This window comes from Spodoptera frugiperda, chromosome 7, assembly GCF_023101765.2.
Source record: "Spodoptera frugiperda isolate SF20-4 chromosome 7, AGI-APGP_CSIRO_Sfru_2.0, whole genome shotgun sequence".
In the NCBI taxonomy this organism is placed as follows: domain Eukaryota; kingdom Metazoa; phylum Arthropoda; class Insecta; order Lepidoptera; family Noctuidae; genus Spodoptera; species Spodoptera frugiperda.
In genome coordinates, this window is record NC_064218.1 from 8,878,673 (window position 1) to 8,900,454 (window position 21,782).

A 21,782-nucleotide genomic window follows, 5' to 3' on the forward strand; every position below is an offset into this window, starting at 1 on the left:
TTTTTTTATATCTGACAGAAGAATGTTTTGTTGCAGCCGACAACTTTCGTCCATACTTGACGTCCTTCCAAGGAAACAGCTTCACCGACTACATCAATGCAGTCTTTGTAGATGTAAGTACTGATTTATTGCATCAAAACTGTTTAAACTAGAGACACTTAATTTTTAACACATTGAACGCCGTGGTGGTCACCGGTGACCGACGTTAGCGGAGGATTTGTCTTCAACAGTTTTCTATTAGCAGTCAAAGACTTAACCGACTTAAAAAAGGGAGGTTCTCAGTTTGACCTATATTTATGTATGTATAATTTGGGCACAATTATCTCGCGTTTGGCTGAACCGATTTCATCATAGAAGTTTTCAAACTTAGGAGAAGGTTTTAGGTATATTACCAGACTTAAAAAAAATTAGGTCCACACTTTAACATGTGTTTAAATACATGTGTTGAATTCGGTTTCTTTTAAACGTAGTTTATCCATTCACCACCCTTACTCTTTCTGTGGGTGTCTTTTGGCAGAGACTGGTAGCCTAGGTTTTGCTAATGAATTTAATTCACAGGATGTAATTCCCTTTAATTGCAGGATCACTATGTATAGAAAATAATATTTTAGCATGTAAATCTATCCTTTGTTTGGAAGTCCAAATTAACAATACAAAATAAAATAAAACACACTTTACTCAGACCTACAAGGTGCCAACGTAAAATAGTATCACTCCAACAGAAATGAAAGCACAATTTTATTAAGCAAAATGCAATTTCCTTAGCTGTGTCCTGGACTTAGAAAGTTCATCTTTTCATTTAATGTGACTTTATAGTGACGGGCGCGACACCGCACTCAGGCGTAGTGTTAATGTACCTTTGTGGTTGAACAGTAGTTATGGTTATCCCTTACTTTTTACATTATTGCCGTGACTCCTACCTAATGGGAAAGAGAAATGGGGTGAAATGTGAGAGCTCCGTCTTGAGTTGGGTTCTCTGAATCTTGTTCAGTAGTGGAAGATTCGTTTAGAATAGAGGATGGGTAATAGACTACTTAATTGTTGAGCTTTTGTTGAAATGTTAATCGCTTATGGTCATACTGAATGTACAGTCTAAAAATGTACTTGCTGTATATAGATAGTGCTGATGCGGCAGCTGTGTCGCGTTCGTAATTTTAATTATAAATAGTCATAGTCATCGATTAAGTAAATTAACTCAGTGCTAATAAACCTACGATAGAAAACGGTATAGCCAATTTTCTACTTGAATAACTTAACTAATAAAAAAATATAATATAAGTGATTCATTCTCTTTGCACCCTTTCAATTCGCACCTACTTAACTTCGAGAAACGAAATTTTTTATTAGTGAACATAAGAAAAGTGTTATAACCGTACACTGAATGTTACCATAAACTATTAAGGTTTAAAAAAATATACCTGTTTTTTCAGAGAATATCGAGAGAATAAAATTCTTGATAAATAGTACAGAGCATTATCGCAATAGATTTAACATGCTTACTCAAAATTACCATAAATTATAAGCCCAATCATCTTTCACAGCCATTTATTAAGAAGCGTATACTAAAAGCAGATTATGTTACAGGGTTACACGAAACCTCGCGAGTACATAGTAACAGAGTGGCCCCTGGTGAGGACCCAGGGAGAGTTCTGGTCCCTGGTCTATGACTACGAGTGTGCGGCAGTCGTCGTCCTCTGCGTGCCTCCCAAGAACTCTGTAAGTAATCTTAAATCTTTCTTTTAAAAAAAAGAGTAAAAAAGTTAAAAAGTCAAGAAAGTAATTAATAATTAGTTTTATCTTCTAGTATTATTTATTTTAAAGCCCTTTCATTTCAATAAACTTACTTTTAATGAATTATGATAAAGAGCAGCTAAGCTGTAAAACTATGTGATCGATAAGCTATGTAGTAATGCTAAGCCACTGATACTAAGCTATGTAGCTGTACGAGTAAGATGTGCTATAAAGATAGACCGCTGCAAAGTAGCTGTGCGAAGATGCGCAGCTTGAGTAAGCGATGTATCGACAGATGGGAAGATATCCAAAGCACGCATCTTCCGAATGAATAACATATCTCATTTGAACCCATTGTTCCAAACAGCTTAGCACTGGTGAGTTTCCACCAGTGCGAATATGATTGGTGAAAGCCAAGCGCATCCACAGCAATGTAGCATGGCCCATTTCTGGTGGAAAATCACCCTCATATCGACACCAGCAATTTATACTACGCTAACTGGAAATTTGGAAAAAACTTTTTTATGCCAAGTTGCTTAAAATGTGTGTTTACATACGTCATAAAAAAATTGAGAAGAAATATGCAAAAATAAGAAAGTTACAAATCTTATAAAACGCTAAATAAAGGTACTTTTTGAAATCACTCGATTTATATTACGCCAACTATTATTAGCGGAGTGTGCGCGGGGATCACTTTGGTCAAAGTCCGTGCAACACTGCACTAACTCATAGTTAGCGTAGTTTAGTGCGTTCGTGTTTACACTTGTTCGTTTGTAAAATGAACGACTTAGCGACTTTTACATAGTAAATACTTATGTATTAACGTATTAATTAGTTTATTAATGGTACGCTGACTATTCTTTTTGTAAGTAAGTACATGTTCTTTATAAAATATTGAAATATGCATCAGATGATTGATCATGTACTACGACGTCCCGTACTACACTACGCTAACATAAGTTAGACGTGTATAAGATGTAATTTTTTTTTGATGAATTACGTTTATATACGGCTAACTTGCGCTAAATCAAAAAATAGAAATAATTAAGGAAATATAAATATGAGATATTACAATAAATAAATTAAATATCAATCATACCAAATTTCAAAAAAGTATCTTAATTAATGTAAAAGTTATCACGTTTTTCCCTTTAAACGCCTCTACTGTAAAGTACGCTTTTTGAGTTAGCGCAGTATAAATTGCTGGTGTCGATATGTATGTGTTTGTTACAGCAACAATTCCCTCCGTTCTGGCCGGAGGGTCGCCACTCGAAGAAGTACGGGCCCGTGTTCACGATAGACCACGTCTCGCACAACCACTACACCAACATCAAGACTTGGATATTCAGGATTAACAAGAAGGTAACAACGTTCTTCTTTAAACTTACTTCTCTGCCTTTATACAAGATCTATTTAGTTTTTGTACGTAAACAGAATATTATTGTCTTCCTCGTTGAGTGTAAAGCAACTGTCGTGCAAAGATTTCGATCCAAATTCGAGACTTTATTCGGAAACCTTTATCTTATGCAACTTCATAAGACGAGGTTTTCAAAGTTTCAATTAATAGCAATGCAGGCGGATAATATAACTAATCTATTGTTAAAAGTAAAGTGTTATACAGGTTATAGATGGAACCTTCCCAAACGCCGCAAACAGGTGATGGAAAAAAAAACTAGTTTTATTTTCAAAAAGTTAGAGAATTTTATATGATTATTTTATGTAATAATAGTTGTAATCAACTGCTTAAGACTGATGTTCCATGAATGACATGAAATCTAAAACGATAGAAATTATAAAAACCAAACAGAAATCATTTAGCATTCCGTTTACACCTTGTATTATATTTATGTTACATGACATTACTAACCTTCCATTACCCAACAGATCATCTCCCTGACGGAGCTGATGGCCGGCGTGAAGGCGCCCACGAAGACGGTGCAGCTGTTCCAGCTGACGTGCTGGCCCATGGGCCACAAGGTGCCGTCCTCCACCAACTCGCTGGTCGAGCTCATGAACATGGTGGAGCGCTGGCGGCAGCGGACCGACTACGGCCCTGTCTGCGTCGTGTCGCCGTCAGTACATTACTGTTCATAATGTTTTTGTGAAGATTATATATTTTACGTAAATTATTCGAGACTGCTCGACTGATTTCGAGCCATACGAGGCTTAATCGTGAATTATGCAATGGTGGCTTGCGTTTGGAATAGCTTACGTGAGAAAGTAGCTTTTCGTTTTTGAGAATGTTTTGATAATTGGTATGTTGTTGTTGTTGTACAGTGACGGTCGAAGTCGTGCCGGCGTATACTGCGCCGCCAACGCGTGCATCGAGCAAGTGATCCAACACGGCGAGGTGGACGTGTTCCAGGCGGTGAAGACTGTACGCCGGCACCGACCACAGCTTGTAGAGAACATGGTACGTACTGACGACGAGATGATAAAACTTTGCTAATGGTGCTCTTCTGCAATATTAAATTATCCTTATTCTCCACAGACCGAATACAAATACTGCTACGATCTAGTCCTCCACTACGTACTGCACTATTTAAATAAAGACATGAATGAAAAGAAGTGAGAGTGCGAACTCAAGGACGAACTCTGGTTCATCGAGTTCGGCCGCGGCGCCGCGCTGCCCACGACGCCCGAGGAGACGTCGCCGGCCGCGCCGCGCGACGCCAAGCGCGCGCGCCCGCGCCGCGGCCTGTCGCTGGACCGCCTGCTGCCCGCGCCGCGCCCGCCGCTGGCGCACGCCGCCACGGAGGAGCCGCGCCGGCCGCGCCGCGAGCGCCCGCCACTGCGCCGCTCCTTCCGCCTCGACGAGCACGACGCCGCGGCCGCCGAGCGCCGCCGCGCCTTCGTCCGCGGCCCGCGCGCGCCCTCCTTCGACGAGGGCGACGACTGCGAGTGCGCGCGGTCCTCGCTGGAGCGCGAGCCGCCGTCGGACGCGCCGGACGAGGACGACTACGAACCGGAGTTCGCCGCCTCCCCGCCGCGCGCGGTGCCCCCGCCCCGCGCCGGCTCTTCTGACCGTGTGCTGCACGACGCATCGCCCCGCGCGCCCGCGCGTGCACACTCCCAGGGTGTCTTCGAGCGACGCCTTCCTAAAATATACAAGTTCGGCCTCATGGATAAATCTAAAAGGGCGAGCTCGAGCGCCCTCTACGAGCGAGCAGAGCGTTCGCCAACCGAAGCGTTCTATAACGCGACTGGCTCGACGCGGCTCAGCTCGCAAGAGCTTTTTGAAAAGTTCTGTTCTGAAGAATTTACCTCTTTGTACGGACGAGACGACGACCGACGACGCCGGCCACCGCACTCGAAATCCACCGGCAGCAGCGGGTCGGACGTCCGGCACGAGCGCACGTGCTGCCGGCGGGCGCCGTGCGGCTCGCAGCCGGCGCTGGGCCGGCGCCACGTGTGCGCGCCGCCGCGCTCCGACCGCTCCACCGACTCGGAGGACACGTCCCCGCGCCGCGCCGCGCCCCGCACGCTGCCGCTCGACCCGGACGCCGACCCCAGCCAGCTGGACGACTGCTCCCGCTCTGCGCCGCTGCTGAGCCCGGACAGGTTCGAGGCTCGTTTCACGTTTGATATATCGGAGCGCAGTGAAGTCACATCTAATCGCGATGAGACTCCTTCAGATGCGACCGAAACGCGGAACCTAACTCTTTACGAAGAACCGCATTCGGATCGCACCAGTCTTTGCGAATTGTATGACGCAGCATTCTCCTCGCATCGGCCATCATTTCGTAGAGATGGGTCACGACGTCGCGCAGGGCCTGTCGATCTGAGTGCGCTGGATTTCCGCGCCATCGACGATGAAAGCCCGCGCCACAGTCGTCGCACATCACAGCGAAGTATGGACGATACGCTGCATCAGAATTCGGAGACGCGCAGTTGGGCTTCAGATTCAGTATTCGCCACCCCGGAGCGGCACGCTGTTGGTGAGGTGTCTCCGTCGTCCAGTGGAACTCGACAGTCACTCACTGTACCCGGTGAGTCTCCTCCACGCGCCGACTCTGCCGCAGCAGATTCCACCGTGGCCGAAACCACGATCGCTGAAACAACCGTCGTCGAAGAAGAACCAACTAGTGTTATTGAACGCGCTGAATACGCGCTGGCTCTGCGACTGGGGTGCATAGAGTTGGACGGCGAACCATCAGAGCGCGCATCATCTACGCCGTGCGGCAGCGCCCGGCTGTCCAGCCGGCCGTCGATGCACAAGCTGGAGCCGCTGGAGCCGCTGGAGCCGGAGCGGCTGTGCGGCAGCGGCGCGAGCGCGGAGCCCCGCGGGCGGCGGCGGCGCGGCGCCAGCGAGCCGCGGCGCTCGGCGCGCTGCTTCCCCTCTGACGTGGTGCGGCGGCGCCGCCGGGCCGGCCGCGCCGCAGCCGCCGCCGCGAGCCCCCCGAGTGCCTTCCCGCGCCGTGCGTCCGGCGGCCGCGTCGCCTTACCGCGTGCTGCGCGCGCTGCGCCGCTGGCCCGGCCTCGCGCCCCGCCGGCCCGGCCTCGCGCCCCGCCGGCCCGGCCTCGCGCCCCGCCGGCGCGCCGTCCGGCCGCCGTGCTCCCGCTGTACATTCGCCCCCTCGTAGTCCTCGTCGGTAGCCGGACCGTAACTGCCAAATTTCTAAATATAATGTAACTACTAATTATTTCGTCTAGGTAAGTAGAGTAGCGCCGTCTTTTTCGGTATCGTTAGGTAGGCAGTGCCTAAGTCAACTACGTGCGTAGAGCGTAGATTCTAAATCTCGTAGATAGAAATTGTACCCGGGGCAGCCGCGGGCGCCCCGGTCGCAGTCCACGACTGACACAGGGTCATCGTTTAGCTAATTACACATTAATTAATGCGCTGTCCGCACTGACGCTTGTGCTGCGGTCTAGGTAGTTAATATTCCACGAGATGTATGAATTTTTACTAGAAAATCAGAGCGATGTGGAATCGAAAATGCACTTTAGTCACACTCATTTCATAAAGCCAAAACCTAGATGTAGTAATAAAAATGTAGGATGATAGATACATGGTACGGAGAGTAGTGCGCGATAAATCACACGTGTCAGTGCGGGCAGCGCGCGACGCAGCGCCCTGTAACGAGCGGTGTGCCGAGTGATCTAGTTAGAACATAGTATATAAATATATTACATTTAGGTGATTTATGTGCTTTTTATATTGAGCTGAAGCGTTTCTTCACGTGACGTGGAGATTCAGGGCACACGTCGACTACCGCAGTTAGACTGAACCTGGTACTGTTCTGTATAAAAGTGTTTCAATATAATATATAATATTTTGTATCCTCGATACCTTGCGTTAAACTGTTTTGGTGTCGTATTTGTCGATGTTATCAATGTTTGTCTAGTTTATTCCAATGTGTTAAATATTTTGTGTCATTATGTACTACACGTGACGTATATAAAGTTATATTATTAGTGATACGGATTAATTATGTGTAAGCTTGTAATTTGCTGAATATTTCGGAAAGATAATGTCGATATTTAATATTTGCAATATCGTGCCGTTAGGTTTATACGTTATTATATTTCAAGTGTGCCAATTCTTCCAAAGTATATATAAATATGTGTTGGCTCATTGAAGTTTATAATTTTAATGTTTCACGAAGTGGAACCATTTTTGGTTTTGTGCACGATGTAAAATAATCTAATTTATGTTGTTAAAGAATTTATTAAGTTATGAATACCTATATTTCTTAAAATAAATAATAAACATATTTTCATATATATTTGGTAGTATTTATACAACCTTCAAATTGGATTCAAATTAATTATGAATATTTATATATTTGGGCTTCGAGTCGATTTGTCGTTTAGGTGAATAAGAATACTTCCAAGTATTTATTTTAGTGAATGTTATTAGCTCATTTATTATTGTTGTCCTTCCATTATTTATGTGTAAAATATTTGATATTTTAAAAATAAATGTGTACTTATAGTAAATCGATTAAAGTATTTTTAAATGGCGATGTCAAAGTATTGATGCTTAATTTTTTACAAAATGTAATAATTTTCTAGTGTTGCGTCACAATATTGCTAACGATTCGCTTGATGGATCAGCAATTTAATTTTAGTGAGCATGGCTATGAATTATAATATTTTCTTAAGCCTTTTAATGTGACAATTGTAATATGTATTATGTAATTTAGTTAATAGTTCTACATTGTATTTATGCAAACGAATGTAACGCACAACCTACCAATCCTAACATTTATTGATATAAACATAGTAAATACCCTTTTGACTGCAGACATTTTACAGAGCAATTTTTTGAGGAAAAATTTACGCTTTTCAGGTAAATAGCGGCTATTATACATAGATGATAGAATGCCAACATCAATAGTATACAGATTCGATAAATTTTATATCAATGTAATTTACCAACGTCCTCGCCGCTTTTGTAAGCCACGGATACGCTTTGCCAATAAAATTAAAAAAAATAAGAATTTTATAGACGATAACAACTGTGTTGGCGACTGTACAACGTTTTTAAAAGACATTATATTGAGAGTTTTTGTAAGTTTTTTATTTTGTAATTTTGCTACGAGAGAGGTAGAAATTAATAAAACTTTTGTTCTTCTCTGTACTTAATGAAACGCCTTTAGGAATTTACACCCAATGTAATCCCCGTGTCCTTTTAGGTATCTAAATAAGGATTGTACATGTTAAAATAAAAAAAAACATGTTCAAATAACATTTCTAACTCTCTCAGCATAAAGTTTAATTTCCTCTGTTTGTCTAAGATTTTCAAAATATTAATTTACCACCTAGGTACGTAGATACGTGTTGTAAATGCTTTATTGTAAGTTAAAATTTCATGTGGACCATATTTGATGTTTTTTTAGTAATAGTTAAATATCTATAAACGTGAACAATTTCCTTTGTAATTAAATTAAGTGGATTAAAACTTAATATATAATGACGTCTCGCCACACTGACCATCTTTATGTAAATAAATTAGAAAAAAAAACTAATTACGTAGTCAAAAGTACCTACTTATACCAAATTATGAATATTGTATACCAATATACATACATATTAATGAATTTGATTATTTACTATATATTAGGGGAATGTGAAAATTGTAACTAATACATACTTTATATAGAAAACATTGTGATTTCAAATTTTCAACTTCCATAAAAATTGTAAAATAACTTATTGAAATATTGTTGTCATAAATGTTATTTGAAAAGGTAATTTTAAAATTTATACATGAAACTTAATGGGAAATATATTTATTTGTTGTATAAAATTATTTGTTTCATTCTAAATCCCTCCACCGATATAGTTAGTCACAATTTTTGTCGCTGTCCCACTCTAGGCTTTTCTCCTGTGTCGTGCGTGCGTTTACAAACACAATTTCACATACTCATGACACCCAGACCCAAAACAACTATTTATGGATCACACAAAGAGTTGCTCTGTACGGGATTCGAACCCGCTATACGTTATACAGCTGCCAGTTACCCAGTCACCGCACCAACCATGCAGTTTATCTATCTAAAAATTATGTCCGAAAGATATAACATTGTGCAGTAAAACTACTCATTGTGCGGAATATTTTAAGCTGTACCTCTACCATGAGTTGACGTAGTTATGACATCTCACTCTACTACAGTAGTAAATGTGACTACTCTGGTCATATATTTTTATAGTATATTTAAAGTAAACAGAAATAAATAAAGAGAAGTTATCTACCAAGCTAACCGTTAAAAGCCACCCACTATATTAAACCACCAAATAGAATGATCATAAAACCTCCCACGGGATATAATACGAGGAATACAGCAGGAAACGACATCATTATAATTTAATTAAAACTTAATTAACATTCTTGTCGTAAACAATAATTTGTGAATAGAAACCTTAATCGCGAGGGACCGGAGTTTTATTAAGGAAATATATTATCTTCCTGTTTCATTGAGAAAATTAAAAAAAGTTTAGATCATTTTGATGGTTGATAAATATTGTGAAGTTTGTATAAGTATAATAATGATGGATTTTAACACAAAAAATAATGAAAGGATAGATGAAAGCAGATTCACGTAAGAAATAAACAAGGCGAATATGAATGGGGCCGTCGGTAGAGGGCGCCCTAGACGGACATATAGAGACTTTATTGGCGATATATTAAAGAAGGGCCAAATTAATAGCACGTTTAACCGACGAGCATGCATGAAAAGACTGTTGATGAAGCGAAAGAGGTATGTAGGAGTTATAGCAAATGGCGGTCCATTGTCTCTGCCTACCCCCATTGGAAACAAGCATGAGGTTATGTACGTATAGATGTAGACGCTAATCCAATCAAATCACTTTGCTTGTATTTACGTGCTGCAAGCTGCACCTCTGCCTACCCCTTCGGGGATAAAAGGCGTGACTTACGTACATCTACCTATGAAAACTAATTTAAACCTAAGATCATACACTCAAGAGCTGCCTATTCATCAACAACCACCAAAACAATCGGCATTATATATAAGTCAACACACATTTAAAGCCGATAAAACCACCCCAATTACACTATTTACAAAGTTAACCGACATAGCATACGTAGGTAAACTGAACGCGAATATTTGCGTAAAATTACCGGCGGTAACCGGTAATTATACAACGCGACGTAATGCTTTTGCTTACGATACGAGGAACAATTACCGCGGTAATTTACTTGGAGGGTAAATGACTAGACGATGTGCTAACTTATGTAATAGAGTAAGCGATATTTTTGATGTTAGGGAGAGAAAGAGATGGTTAATTTAAGTTGATTAGACAAATAGAAATGTTAATTAATTATTATTGTGGGGACACAATTGTGTATTAGATCGCAAGCTTCTTCATGGAACTATGTCTTTTGTATATGATCCCCGAAACCCAACAACCTTAATCCATAACCCCCAAAAGGCCGGCAACGCACTTATAACTCCTCTAGTGTTTCGCTTGTTCATGGGCAGCGTCGATTGTTTACCACCAGGCGATTCATCTGCTCGTTTATACCATAAAAAATGGTCGCAGGGAGCCGCTAAGTGCAGATCGCAGGCTTGTGTTCAACCCTGGATCTCTTGTGGTGATGGTGATGATGGAAATCAAACATATCTCAACATCGACCTCTGCCAATGCTAACAATCATGGAACAAATACAAAGCAGAGATGTCATAACTGATTTTTTCTGTCTATTTTCTATTGTCCAACATGCAGTCCCATACTACATACAAATACAATCATGTTGCCAATAAAATTGTTCACATTTTAATGGGCCACATTCTGAGCCCTTATAACCTATCTACATCTTTTTACTTACCTATTAATAAATATATATCATTTGGACAGGGCACATTTATTTCGTCAAATTATGGCATCTCCTCTTCTACTTGCTTTATGCTAACAATAGATTAAAATAAAACACTCCAAAATTAGATAAGGCCTAACTAACACCGAAAACCTTTTAAATATGTCTGCCTATGTAACTATATATTATTAAGTATTATATGCATATATCACTAATCCGGCACAAACACTGAAAACGTTTTTGCTGCAGCCGGATGCGGTTCGTTCACGCGCCGTATGAAACTATCATAAATCATCACTCGAACGAACCGGGTATATTCCTATTCAAATCAATATATTCCTATTATTTAAAATAAAAAATCTATGTTCGCTAAAAACGATCAGTGAGTATCTTTAGAAAACTAGTGTAGATCTATTATTAGAACTCGAAAGGGGATATTTACCATGGTTTTCCATTTTTATGAGTTTCATAAGATGGTAAATATCCCCTTTCGAGTTCTTGTAATAGTGTTAGTGAACATGTCAGTTTAAAAACTAGCGTAGGTGTCTGGTTCTGCCTAGAACCAGACACCTACGCTAGTACGTACGTAGTTTACGTACGCCTGTACGTAAAGGTTTAACATCGATTTTAATTACTAGAAAGTACGTACAACGCCGGATTAATACTTCAGGTACGGCGTGGTTTTTAGTCAGTAGAAGTCCGACACTATCTCTCGCCTCATCCAAGGCAGAAGAAGTCAATGGATGATTCCCCCCCCCACAAAAAAGGGTATGTAGGTACGTGCCATAATATGCTCCTCTGCCTACCTCTTAATAAAAGGAAGGAATAAAAGGCCTAACGTTGCGTTGACGTCTTATTCCAAAAAAATCAATCAAAATTCACAATCACAGTTAAAATTTGAAAATCGTAGTAACAATACCAATCACTAACACACAAAAATAATGAATAAACAATTTCTTTGTATTAGACACTCAAAGTTAGACCAAACGTTTTTGAAATAAGATTGTCAGTCGGGCAATGCATACTAGACGAACCGAAAACTGACCATTTTACCCTGATCCCTGGTAACACAGCAATTGTCCCTTAACCATCTGTTGTCTAAGCATTTGGGGAGGGGTGGGAGGTCAAGTTGTGCTGGAGTATCATACAGAAGTGCTTTGTTAGTTCGTGCATAACACAAGACTAACTATGCGTTGGGACAAAGACATACTGTTTTCATTTTAACACTGGAGTTTTTCCTGTGGGATGGAGTTAAAAATGTGGCTAATACTTTATGTACCGCTGCCTCAATCTGTCACTTTCATCTGTGGTATGGTGTAGGTAGAAAGGCTTTGTTTTTTTTTATATTCTCGTCTCTGTATGACACCATAGAGAGTTATATTTTAAAGTGGAATCAGGTATCAGGGTACTTTTCCACCAATGATGTATTATGCTTCGTTGCTGTGGATGCGTTTGGCTTTCGCCAATCATATTCATTGGTACACATAGCATAGCACTGGTGGAAATGGACTCGGCTAAGCTATGTTTATATAATGCCACTGTAGATTTAGATTTCCTACTATGGATACATCGCATACTCCAGCTGCGCATGTTCCTCGCATAGCTATTTTGCGGCGGCGCATCTTCATAACACATCTTTATCGCACAGCATAGCTTAGTATCGGTGGAAACGGTCACATAGTTTCATAGCTTAGCTATCACATCTTAGCATAGCTACATAGTACATTTTTTGCGAAAAAGCACCCTTTTTGATGTATAGTAGCCTCGCCGTCTATTGTTATGTTATTCCGAGTTAGCATCTTCGTTTGTTTTTGGTGTTTTAGAAGCCTTGAGCACACATACTTATGAATAGAACCTAAGACACCTTCCAGCAGTTTACCTACATAGTTAAACATACGTGTTATTCATTTTATATTTAGGTTAAATACAAATGAAGTTTATTTCCATACTGACTCATCCTCATTACACGTTCTCGAGTTATCATTCAATGATAACCTTACTATTTCACGAGGATTTCGTAATACTTGCTACCTATTTATAAACAATGAAATATAAATAAATCTGACTTAAACATTGCCTCGTTCGTCATGAGATCGTAAATGTGATTGCAGGGGTTGAGCAATGAATTACTGGGCTTTTTACGGCTTTTCAAATTTCTTGACAATGTGTCTTGAATTGTACCCAATATATGACAATAAGGTCACCCCTTATTGCATGAGACTTATAACAGAAAAATTAGGTATACATTGTTCAGTGGAAATCCCACCGTGTTCACCTCTGCTTACCCCTTTGGGGATGAAAAGGCGTGACGATACTTACTTAAACATCAAAAAGTTTGTACGTCTATAACTTCTAAATAACTGCTCCAAATCAGATAAATATTATAGCGTCATAGTCCAGTATAAAGTCAGGGTCTGGAGTACATAAAATAAAACGAAAACATTCTTCTTCCTTAAACATATAATCAACTTATTTACACAAAATCACACAATTATTTAATATCCATGTTCTTGGTATCCGCCACGGTGTCCGTGGTGTCCATGGCTGCCAGAGCTGTGGCCACCGGATCCATAACCGCTGTTAGGTCCAGAGCCTCCGAATCCACCAGTAGATCCGAATCCATTGTTGGTGTGTTGACCTCCGAATCCACCCTGAGGTCCTTGGCCAAAACCGCCGTTAGGTCCTACAGCTCCTTGAGGAATGTTTGAACCAGGTTGTGGGAAACCTTGAGCTCCGAAACCACCCTGGCCGAAACCATTTTGACCGCCGTATCCGCCTTGGCCGCCTCCGTAACCACCGCGACTACCTTGGTTGCCGCCAAAGCCACCCTGGTTGCCACCGTAGCCGCCCTGGTTGCCACCGTAACCACCTTGGCTACCGCCGTAGCCACCGCCACCGTAGTGGGGAATGCCTGTAAATAAAACAAAGGAGAATACTTAGTATAAATCATAATTAAGAAATATTGAGCTAGGCTTAAAAATCAGCCATCAGACCACCACAGATGGGGCCCAGTAGGGCTGATGCCTGAACCAGAGCTGCGGACTACCTAGCAGGTTCTCGGAGCTCTGGCTCGAAAAGCAAGAGTAGGAACGGGGTGGGTTTTAGTCAGTAAGAGTTTGACACTCCCTCTCACCTCGCCCAAAGTGGAAGAAGATGATTGTCCCCCATCAAACAAAACGTAAATTGCTTAAGCTTTCTATATTCAAAGGGATGTAATTATGAATCGTAAATGTAGAACAATACAATACAAGGACTAAAAAAGACTAATTACTTTAAACTTAATTATATCGAGAGTAATTTAAATAATCTCCAACGGTCAAGGTTGAGTCTTGTCTATAAGTTCGTGGTCTTGTTTACCAAAACTACAATAAATAGATAAAGTAGTTGTTACCTACTAGTTAACGCTTACTGATATTTCATCACACTTCATCACATGATATTTCAGGTCAATAACTGCTCTATATTTATGTATTCGTTTATTGAAGGAATATGCAGAAGTTTTAAACTAAATATCATGTGTAACATGCATAGTACGTGAAACAACGCTGGCGTTGTGTTTCGTCGTGTCAGTGAGGTTACCAGTAACGCAATTTCCCTAATCTCTCCCCAATCCCTGAATTCTCAAATCACTAACCCCAAAAAGGCCGGCAACGGACTTGTAACACCTCTAGTATTGCGCCGCCGATTGCTTACCATCAGGTGATCCGTCTGCTCATATACCAGCTTATCTCATAAAAAACACATTCGCTTAACATAACATTATACTTATTATTTACATAATAAAATAGGTATAAATATATTAAAATTTTAAACACTAGGTACTCGTTGTTCATCAGTAATATTATCACAATTGTTTATAAAATCAATTAATTTAATTATCATCGGAAGAGTAAATGTTATCAAAGTTTATGTTCAGAGATGTTTACATTTGAGTGGAAATTGTATTTGTTTATGTTCAAAATGATGATAATTATAAACGTTTTTTGTCGACACGTGAATTTTATCTTTTGAAAGATCCATTTTCACGTGATGTTCAGTGCAAGCGAACTAAAGTTTCTGGTAAAAGTAAAAGCATTAATTTCAATAAGACGCCTTTGAAACTTCAAATTGAATTGTCCAGCAGTCTGTCTGTCAGTGGAGCTAGATGCTAATGTTTCCAAAGTGTAGCTTCGAATGGAGAAAAACGAGGAAGAGGTGACACCAGTTTAAACGTAATCTATTTCTATTACAATTTCCGAATCCATTAAAAGGCATTTCGGATTTTACCTTTTTCAGCAGCTATTTGGTATAGTGAATAATGCGAATAATAACCAGGTAGTTACAACCTGACTAAAGAATAGCGATTTTGACCAATCACTAGTGAGGCTTAAATTATAATCGATAACTATGATCTAGACATAATAATGCATAGACATTTTAATTAATATAAGTACTAACAAATAGACGTTCCATAACTTACCGTAGCAGGTCACAGCCAACGCCAAAACCAAGCAAGCGAGCTGGAAGAAAAAATAACATTTTAGCATAAAACCTAACACTATTTCAACAATACAAAATTGATCAATTAATTAATTATACTTATTTAATTACAATTAGAATGGTAAACGCAAAATTTTATATCTAACTAGCGACTCGCCTCAACTTCGCATGGGTACAATGGTGATATGTTATATATGTTAAAACCTTCCTTTTGAATCACTACTATTTATTAAAAAAAACTGCATCAAAATCCTTTGCGTAGACAGGTACTTTTAAAGAATTAAGCATACAAAAGGATATAGGGACAGAGAAAGCGACTTTGTTTTATATTTATTTATTTATTTATTTTATTTCTTCATGCACATGAGTGTGTACACTAGGTGGGCTTAATGCCGTAGGCATTCTCTACCAGCCAAACCTACAGGTGATGCAATGAAGAACCAGTGGTAGGTGCATGGACCAAGCAAATTAATAAAAGCTCAAGGAGAGAAAAAAAAATACAATATACTTTCTAACAGAAACATATACCAAAATATATTTAAATAATATAGAAACATAATAAACCTACATAAAAACAATACATATACTATCTACATATTATAATATATACATACTACTTATAGTGAAGATCAAGATGAACCCTCTGATAACCTCTTCAAAAGAAGCTCCCGAACTCTCCACTTGAACGTCATGCGAGCAGACAGCATCCTGATATCGGTGGGGAGCGCGTTCCACAGCAAGATAGATTGAATAAAAAAAGAAGAATGAAGGAATTTTGTGTGATGAGTAGGACACTGAAGGAGACGGTTATTAGAAGAGCGTAGATATTTGCTGTGGTTGGCGCAAGTGTATTGAAAGAGAGAGGAAAGATAGTTAGGCGAAGAAGGTGAATCGAGGAGGGAAAAAAGTGTGGTAAGCGCCCTTTGCTCCCTGCGCTGGCGTATGGGCAGCCACTTTAATTGCAGCCGATGTGCAGAAACGTGATCATATTTACGCAGGTTGAAGACGAATCGAATGCAGTTATTCAGAAGTTGGTCAAGTTTATTGAGGAGATCTGCATTCAGGTCGTAATAACAAACATCCGCATAGTCAATAATAGGGAACAATAAGGCCTGCACTAGCATTGACTTGGTGGTAGACGGAAGCAAGTTCTTAATGCGATAAAGAGACCGCAGTGATCCGGTGACCTTTTTGCACACATTTGTGACTTGTGCCTGCCAGTTCAGATTACTGTCAATGAGCAAGCCGAGGTTTTTGACGTCACTACTGAACGGCACGATCGCACCGTCGAAGACAACAGGCGGTAGGGAAGTATTGTCAACCTTGCCCAGAGACCGAGAGCTTCCGATGATGATCGCCTGGCATTTGTTGGGGTTCACTGCAATTCCAAACCGTGCCGACCAGCTGCTGATGGCAGACAAGTCAGCATTAATTTTAGTGATGGCACTCGGTAAGTCGTCAAAGCCGGCCTGACAATAAACCTGCAAGTCGTCGGCATACAGATGGTACGAACACTGAAGTTCTGAGGTGATTAGATTAATAAATATGGAAAATAAGAGAGGTGAAAGTATGCCGCCTTGAGGAACGCCAGCTTTTAATTCGCGCCAATTAGATGTTGAGTCACCATGTTTGACCGACTGCTGACGCTCCTGAAGATAAGAAGAGAACCATTCCAGTGACTCGCCAGAGACCGTAAGGTGGGATAGGATACCTAAAAGGATGTCGTGACTGACCATATTGAAGGCATTCGAGAAGTCAACCAAAACCAGAACTGTGGCTCTGGTGTCCTCGAAGCCGGTTCTAATATCGCCAGTCACTTTAAGGAGGGCTGAAGTAGTGCTGTGGCCTGGTCTAAAGCCAGATTGTAATGGACTAATTAGTCCATTTCTGTATACGAAACTAGATAGTTGTTTGTGTACGCAGGCCTCGAGCACCTTGGACAGGAAGGGAAGTATAGATATTGGACGGAATTGGGAAGGAATAGTGGGAGTAGACACTTTTGGGAGCGGACGGACATAAGCTCTACGCCATAGGGATGGGAATGTTCCGGAAAAAAGGGAAAAGTTTATGACATGGGTTATAGCAGGTAGGAGGTGATCTAGGACAGTAACGATCATGTGGCGAGAAATGTTGTCACAACCTACCGCTTTGGATTTGATTGAAAGGATAATCCTTCCAACCTCCGACAAATCAACTGGAACGAAGCAGAAGGGGTTTCTGATGTTAGGACGCGTCAGACCTTCGATATATGCTATAGTGTTTTGTTTTACTAGACGATCCATAGTAGGTACTGTAGCGAAGTGGTCATTGAGATCGTCTAAGCAAATTGAACAGGGAAGGTCTGAATATTGCGTTTTGCCGATACCTAGAGTTCCGAGGAATTTCCAGATATCGGCGGAAGAAGAAGAGGATATATTTTCAAGAACGTGGCGGCGTTTGGCGTTGCGTACCATCCGATTACACCTATTTCTTGCAAGCTTGAATGCCGCCCAGTTTTCGTCAGTGCGATCCCTCCTATGTTTACGGAACGCCCGGTCCCTGCTTCGCATCGCCATCCTTATTCCGCACGTCATCCAAGGCGCAGGTGGCCGCTTAACCCTTATTTTCCTGATGGGAGCGTGGCGATCATATAGGCTAATCACATTATAATTAAAAATCGCCAACTTGTCATCGACTGTCGCAGCTTCCAACATGGGCTCCCAGTCAATCAGCGACGCGTCCTCCTGCAATCTTGCTCCGTCCATCCGCGCAAAACAACGCCTATACAGGACCCTAGGCTTCACCTTGGGTGGCTTAAGGATGTAGGATAGGAATATCATGTCATGGTGAGAAAAGCCAGGGGCATCATGTTGACCATGACAGGATACAAAGGAAGGATTGGAGGTGAGGATAAGATCAAGCCAGGAGTCATCACCAGCAGTGTTGTGATGGGTGGGATCAAGTGGTAACACATGAAGGTTTGACGACTCCACAATTTGAAGGAGTTTGCGGGAACGAGGGGATTCAAGGGAGAGGAGATTGGTATTAAAGTCACCCATGATTATGTGATGCATGTACTCGGACCCCAGGGATTCTAAAACTGATTCGAATTCAGTGAAATAATCGACAGTAGGGGGACAGTAAACGACACCCAGTACGGTTTTTCCCCCTTGGCAACAAACCTCAAGAAAGAGATACTCCGCAGGACAATTGAGAGGAGAAGTGAGGAGCACTTTGTAAGATAATTCACTGCGGAGGTATATGGCAACACCACCCCCTCTCCTGACAGTTCGGTCATTCCGTATAAGAATATAACCAGGAAGGGGGTAGGTGGTAGAAGGTAATTGTGGTTTGAGCCAAGTTTCCGATATCAGGACAGCATGGACGCTACTATTGCCGAACACATCGTAGAGCTCATTGTAATGGCTGGGAATGCTTTGCGCATTTAAATGGCAAACATTCAACAGCCGGTTGGGGCTGCGGGCAAATTGGTTACCCACAAAGTCAACCAAAGTGTCGCCTAAAGAGTGGAAGCTGTCATCATTAGAGGATTCATCAGCTGATACAAAATAATCGTCATTTATCATTTATAAAATACAATAAATATATATATATATATATATATATATAAACTATAATAAACAATAAAAGTAATGAAAGAATATAATTAATAAAGTATTTAAATATAAATAGATAGAATAATGCACACACTAAACACTCACCAATTGCAACACTGCACCACCCGCCAGCTAACATCAATGACACATATTATTAAATCAAGGAAAAAAAACAGACAAAATCACAAAAAACAACAATATCATAAGCAAGGAAAAAAAAAGCTTCATTAGGTCATTGAGCGGCGTATCCGAACGCATCAATTACTACAATGACAATTGTCTGTCAGATGACGTTGACAATTGACATTGCATTGTAAACAAACAAAACACCAGAATATCTAAAAAAACAATGTGTAAAGTGAATAAAGAAATGAGATTAAAATATATAATTAGCTATCAAAATAAAATATTAAATGAAATTAACCAATTGTATGAATATAAAGCAATGAAAAACATAAAAGAATTGAATTTTGAAGAATATTGTGAGAAGAAAACAGTAGGAGGTAATACAATAAAGTTGATTCGATTGAATTATATGACCACCGTCTTAGGTTATACTAAGATTCAACTGGCAACAAGAGGGTAATTGTCTAATAGTACAAGAACAAAGAAAACTTACAAAATTAGGATTAATAAGATACAAGAAGAAGAATTTTAGAGGAAATTATTTAGAAATTTAGATTGAGGAAATGACACAGAAGTAAGTGATTTTTAAGATAATACACAAATAGATAATTTAAGGTGGTCTAGATAAATTGAGTGTTCACTTATTTTCTTGTGGTTTTCAGCGTTCCCCCTGCCGACTCCGCAGGCCGCTTGCCAGTTGAAGGAGGCTTGCTCTGAGTCCTCGGATACTTGGACAGCAGAGGATCCAACCCGTCCATGGATGTCACCTTATGCCTACTGCCATCCGGAGCCCTGATGTGGATGACACCATTGTTGGTCCAACAAGCCCTCATGCCGAAGTGTTGCCGAGCCCTCTCAAACACGCTCTGCCTAGACCTAGTTAGGAACTCCTTTATCACTATGTTGGAGCCCTTCAAGCGACCCTTCGCCTTCCACACCGTCATCTTATCGGTTGTGCTGGTAAATCGAACCAAAACCGGCCGGTGGTGGTCTGCGCTGGCCTGCCCCAGCCTGTGACTGACCTTGATGGAAGATGCAGTGAGGTTGAGGCCAAGTTTTGAATTGCATACGCCAAGAGTGACAGCAGTACAGTCCTCGCTAGCCACTTCGGGTACGCCCTGGATGATTAGGGCTTTGCGTCGGCTCCTAGTATTGATCTCATCAAGTTCACGGGAGTTCTCACTGACCTGGAGCCGCAACATCTTCAACATGTCGAAGACAAGTTCCCGGAACGTCCTGAAGTCTTCAGCTACCCTCGCTATAGTGTCCTTTGATGTGCCCGCGGTTTGGATCTGTACTTGAACCTCCTTGAATTTCCTGGCAATGCGTTCCTCCCAGGAATCCAGTATGGACACTATGGATGTGCTGTCTTGTGCCATTGTGACTCAGTGCTGACTTTAATACTATTGTAAATAAATATGTGCTTGATGTGCTGGCAGGTGGTGTGCCCAATTTGTTTTATTCAAGCAGTTTACTGCACTATAACTACTCCAAATAAATTGAGTTTCAACTGGTAAGTTAAATTAATATATTTAATATTATTAAATTAATTCTTATTAACACAAGTGATGTGTGTCCACTTGCAACACCTACGCGAGAATCAAATTTTATACTATGTAGTAAAGAAATAACACAATGCTTTAAGAGTATACGAGACCTTATTCACATTAATTATTAATATTTTCTTTATTTGTACATATAATATTTTTCAATTTTTTTTTTTGGATAGTATTAATAACATTTGTCAATTTTGTACATACAACATTTTTATAACATGACGAACTATTTGTTCCTTATTTACGAAGCAAAATATTTTTAGATCTTTTAAATCACCAACAAAAATTAATACCACGATGAACTTTTGAATCTCAATATTTTATTCTCCACTAATATTATAATAAATTAAGTACACCAATATTTTATTTAATATAATTAAAAAATACTCACTTTAAAAGCCATCTTGTTGAGATATAAGGATTAACTTTAGACGACGATAAATCTGAAGTGTTTGCTCAGTAGTTTTAAAACATTACCTTATATACAACACGTTATCACTGACAATTTGTGCGTCTGACCCCACTGAGATGTTCTCTGAACAGATAAACATACATCCTACATAACTATAGCTATAAACAATAACAAATCTGTTATCACTAAATAACAGTTCCATATTTTATTTACAAACACTATGTGAACGCTCCCAATACTTCATCTTCTTAGAATATGACATCACAAACTCGAATTATAATGGCGTCATTCATTCTAGGAACCGAGGTTTAGAATTGACATCAACAGGAAAATTAGGGGGTTACCAAATTACGTGCCGATTTAAAGTTATTCAGATGTTTTACTTTGTGATTTACGTTATTGGTTACCCAGAAATTATGAGACTGGATTGTATAGTAAGTTGCATCACTTTTGTATCCCTAAATTTGACAATGTATTTTTTTAACTACGTTGTCTCACGCAACAATTTTCTCCTGTGTCGTGGGTGCGTTTATAAACATACAAGTTCACATGCACACGATACACAGTCCCTGAACAATTTGTGGATCACAGAAGGAGTT

At 40.4% G+C, this 21,782-nt stretch overlaps 3 protein-coding genes across 4 annotated transcripts in view; 2 read left to right on the top strand and 1 right to left on the bottom strand.

Annotated features, from left to right (window-relative positions):
- Positions 1–4,371, top strand: part of LOC118266060 (receptor-type tyrosine-protein phosphatase kappa) — an 88,459-nt gene extending 84,088 nt beyond the window's left edge. For both annotated transcript variants that reach the window (XM_035579412.2, XM_035579413.2), the window contains 6 exons: positions 37–113; positions 1,585–1,716; positions 2,965–3,093; positions 3,616–3,803; positions 4,009–4,144; positions 4,223–4,371. In XM_035579412.2, coding sequence (XP_035435305.1) covers positions 37–113; positions 1,585–1,716; positions 2,965–3,093; positions 3,616–3,803; positions 4,009–4,144; positions 4,223–4,303 — 743 coding nt within the window. In that variant the 3' untranslated portion in view covers positions 4,304–4,371. The remainder of the gene's footprint in view (positions 1–36; positions 114–1,584; positions 1,717–2,964; positions 3,094–3,615; positions 3,804–4,008; positions 4,145–4,222) is intronic.
- A 481-nt stretch (positions 4,372–4,852) lies between these two features.
- LOC126910887 (serine/arginine repetitive matrix protein 1-like) lies at positions 4,853–6,364 on the top strand. The gene has a single exon (XM_050695089.1). The coding sequence runs from the start codon at positions 4,853–4,855 to the stop codon at positions 6,362–6,364; it is 1,512 nt and encodes a 503-aa protein (XP_050551046.1).
- Positions 6,365–13,456: 7,092 nt separating this feature from the next.
- On the bottom strand, positions 13,457–21,291 carry LOC118266066 (TATA-binding protein-associated factor 2N-like). Its single transcript, XM_050694907.1, has 3 exons — positions 21,163–21,291; positions 15,474–15,513; positions 13,457–13,925 (listed from the first exon to the last, which is right to left on the bottom strand). The coding sequence occupies exons 1-3, from the start codon at positions 21,172–21,174 to the stop codon at positions 13,510–13,512; spliced, it is 468 nt and encodes a 155-aa protein (XP_050550864.1). The 5' UTR covers positions 21,175–21,291; the 3' UTR covers positions 13,457–13,509.
- Between the last annotated feature and the right edge of the window lie 491 nt (positions 21,292–21,782).

Bases quoted from the DNA above. Each gene is read 5' to 3' on its own strand.
- LOC126910887 (XM_050695089.1), top strand. From the start codon at position 4,853: ATGGATAAATCTAAAAGGGCGAGCTCGAGCGCCCTCTACGAGCGAGCA.
- LOC118266066 (XM_050694907.1), bottom strand. The intron at 13,926-15,473 runs GTAAGTTATGGA...TTTTATTTACAG, and splicing joins GTTGGCTGTGACCTGCTACG to GCATTCCCCACTACGGTGGC.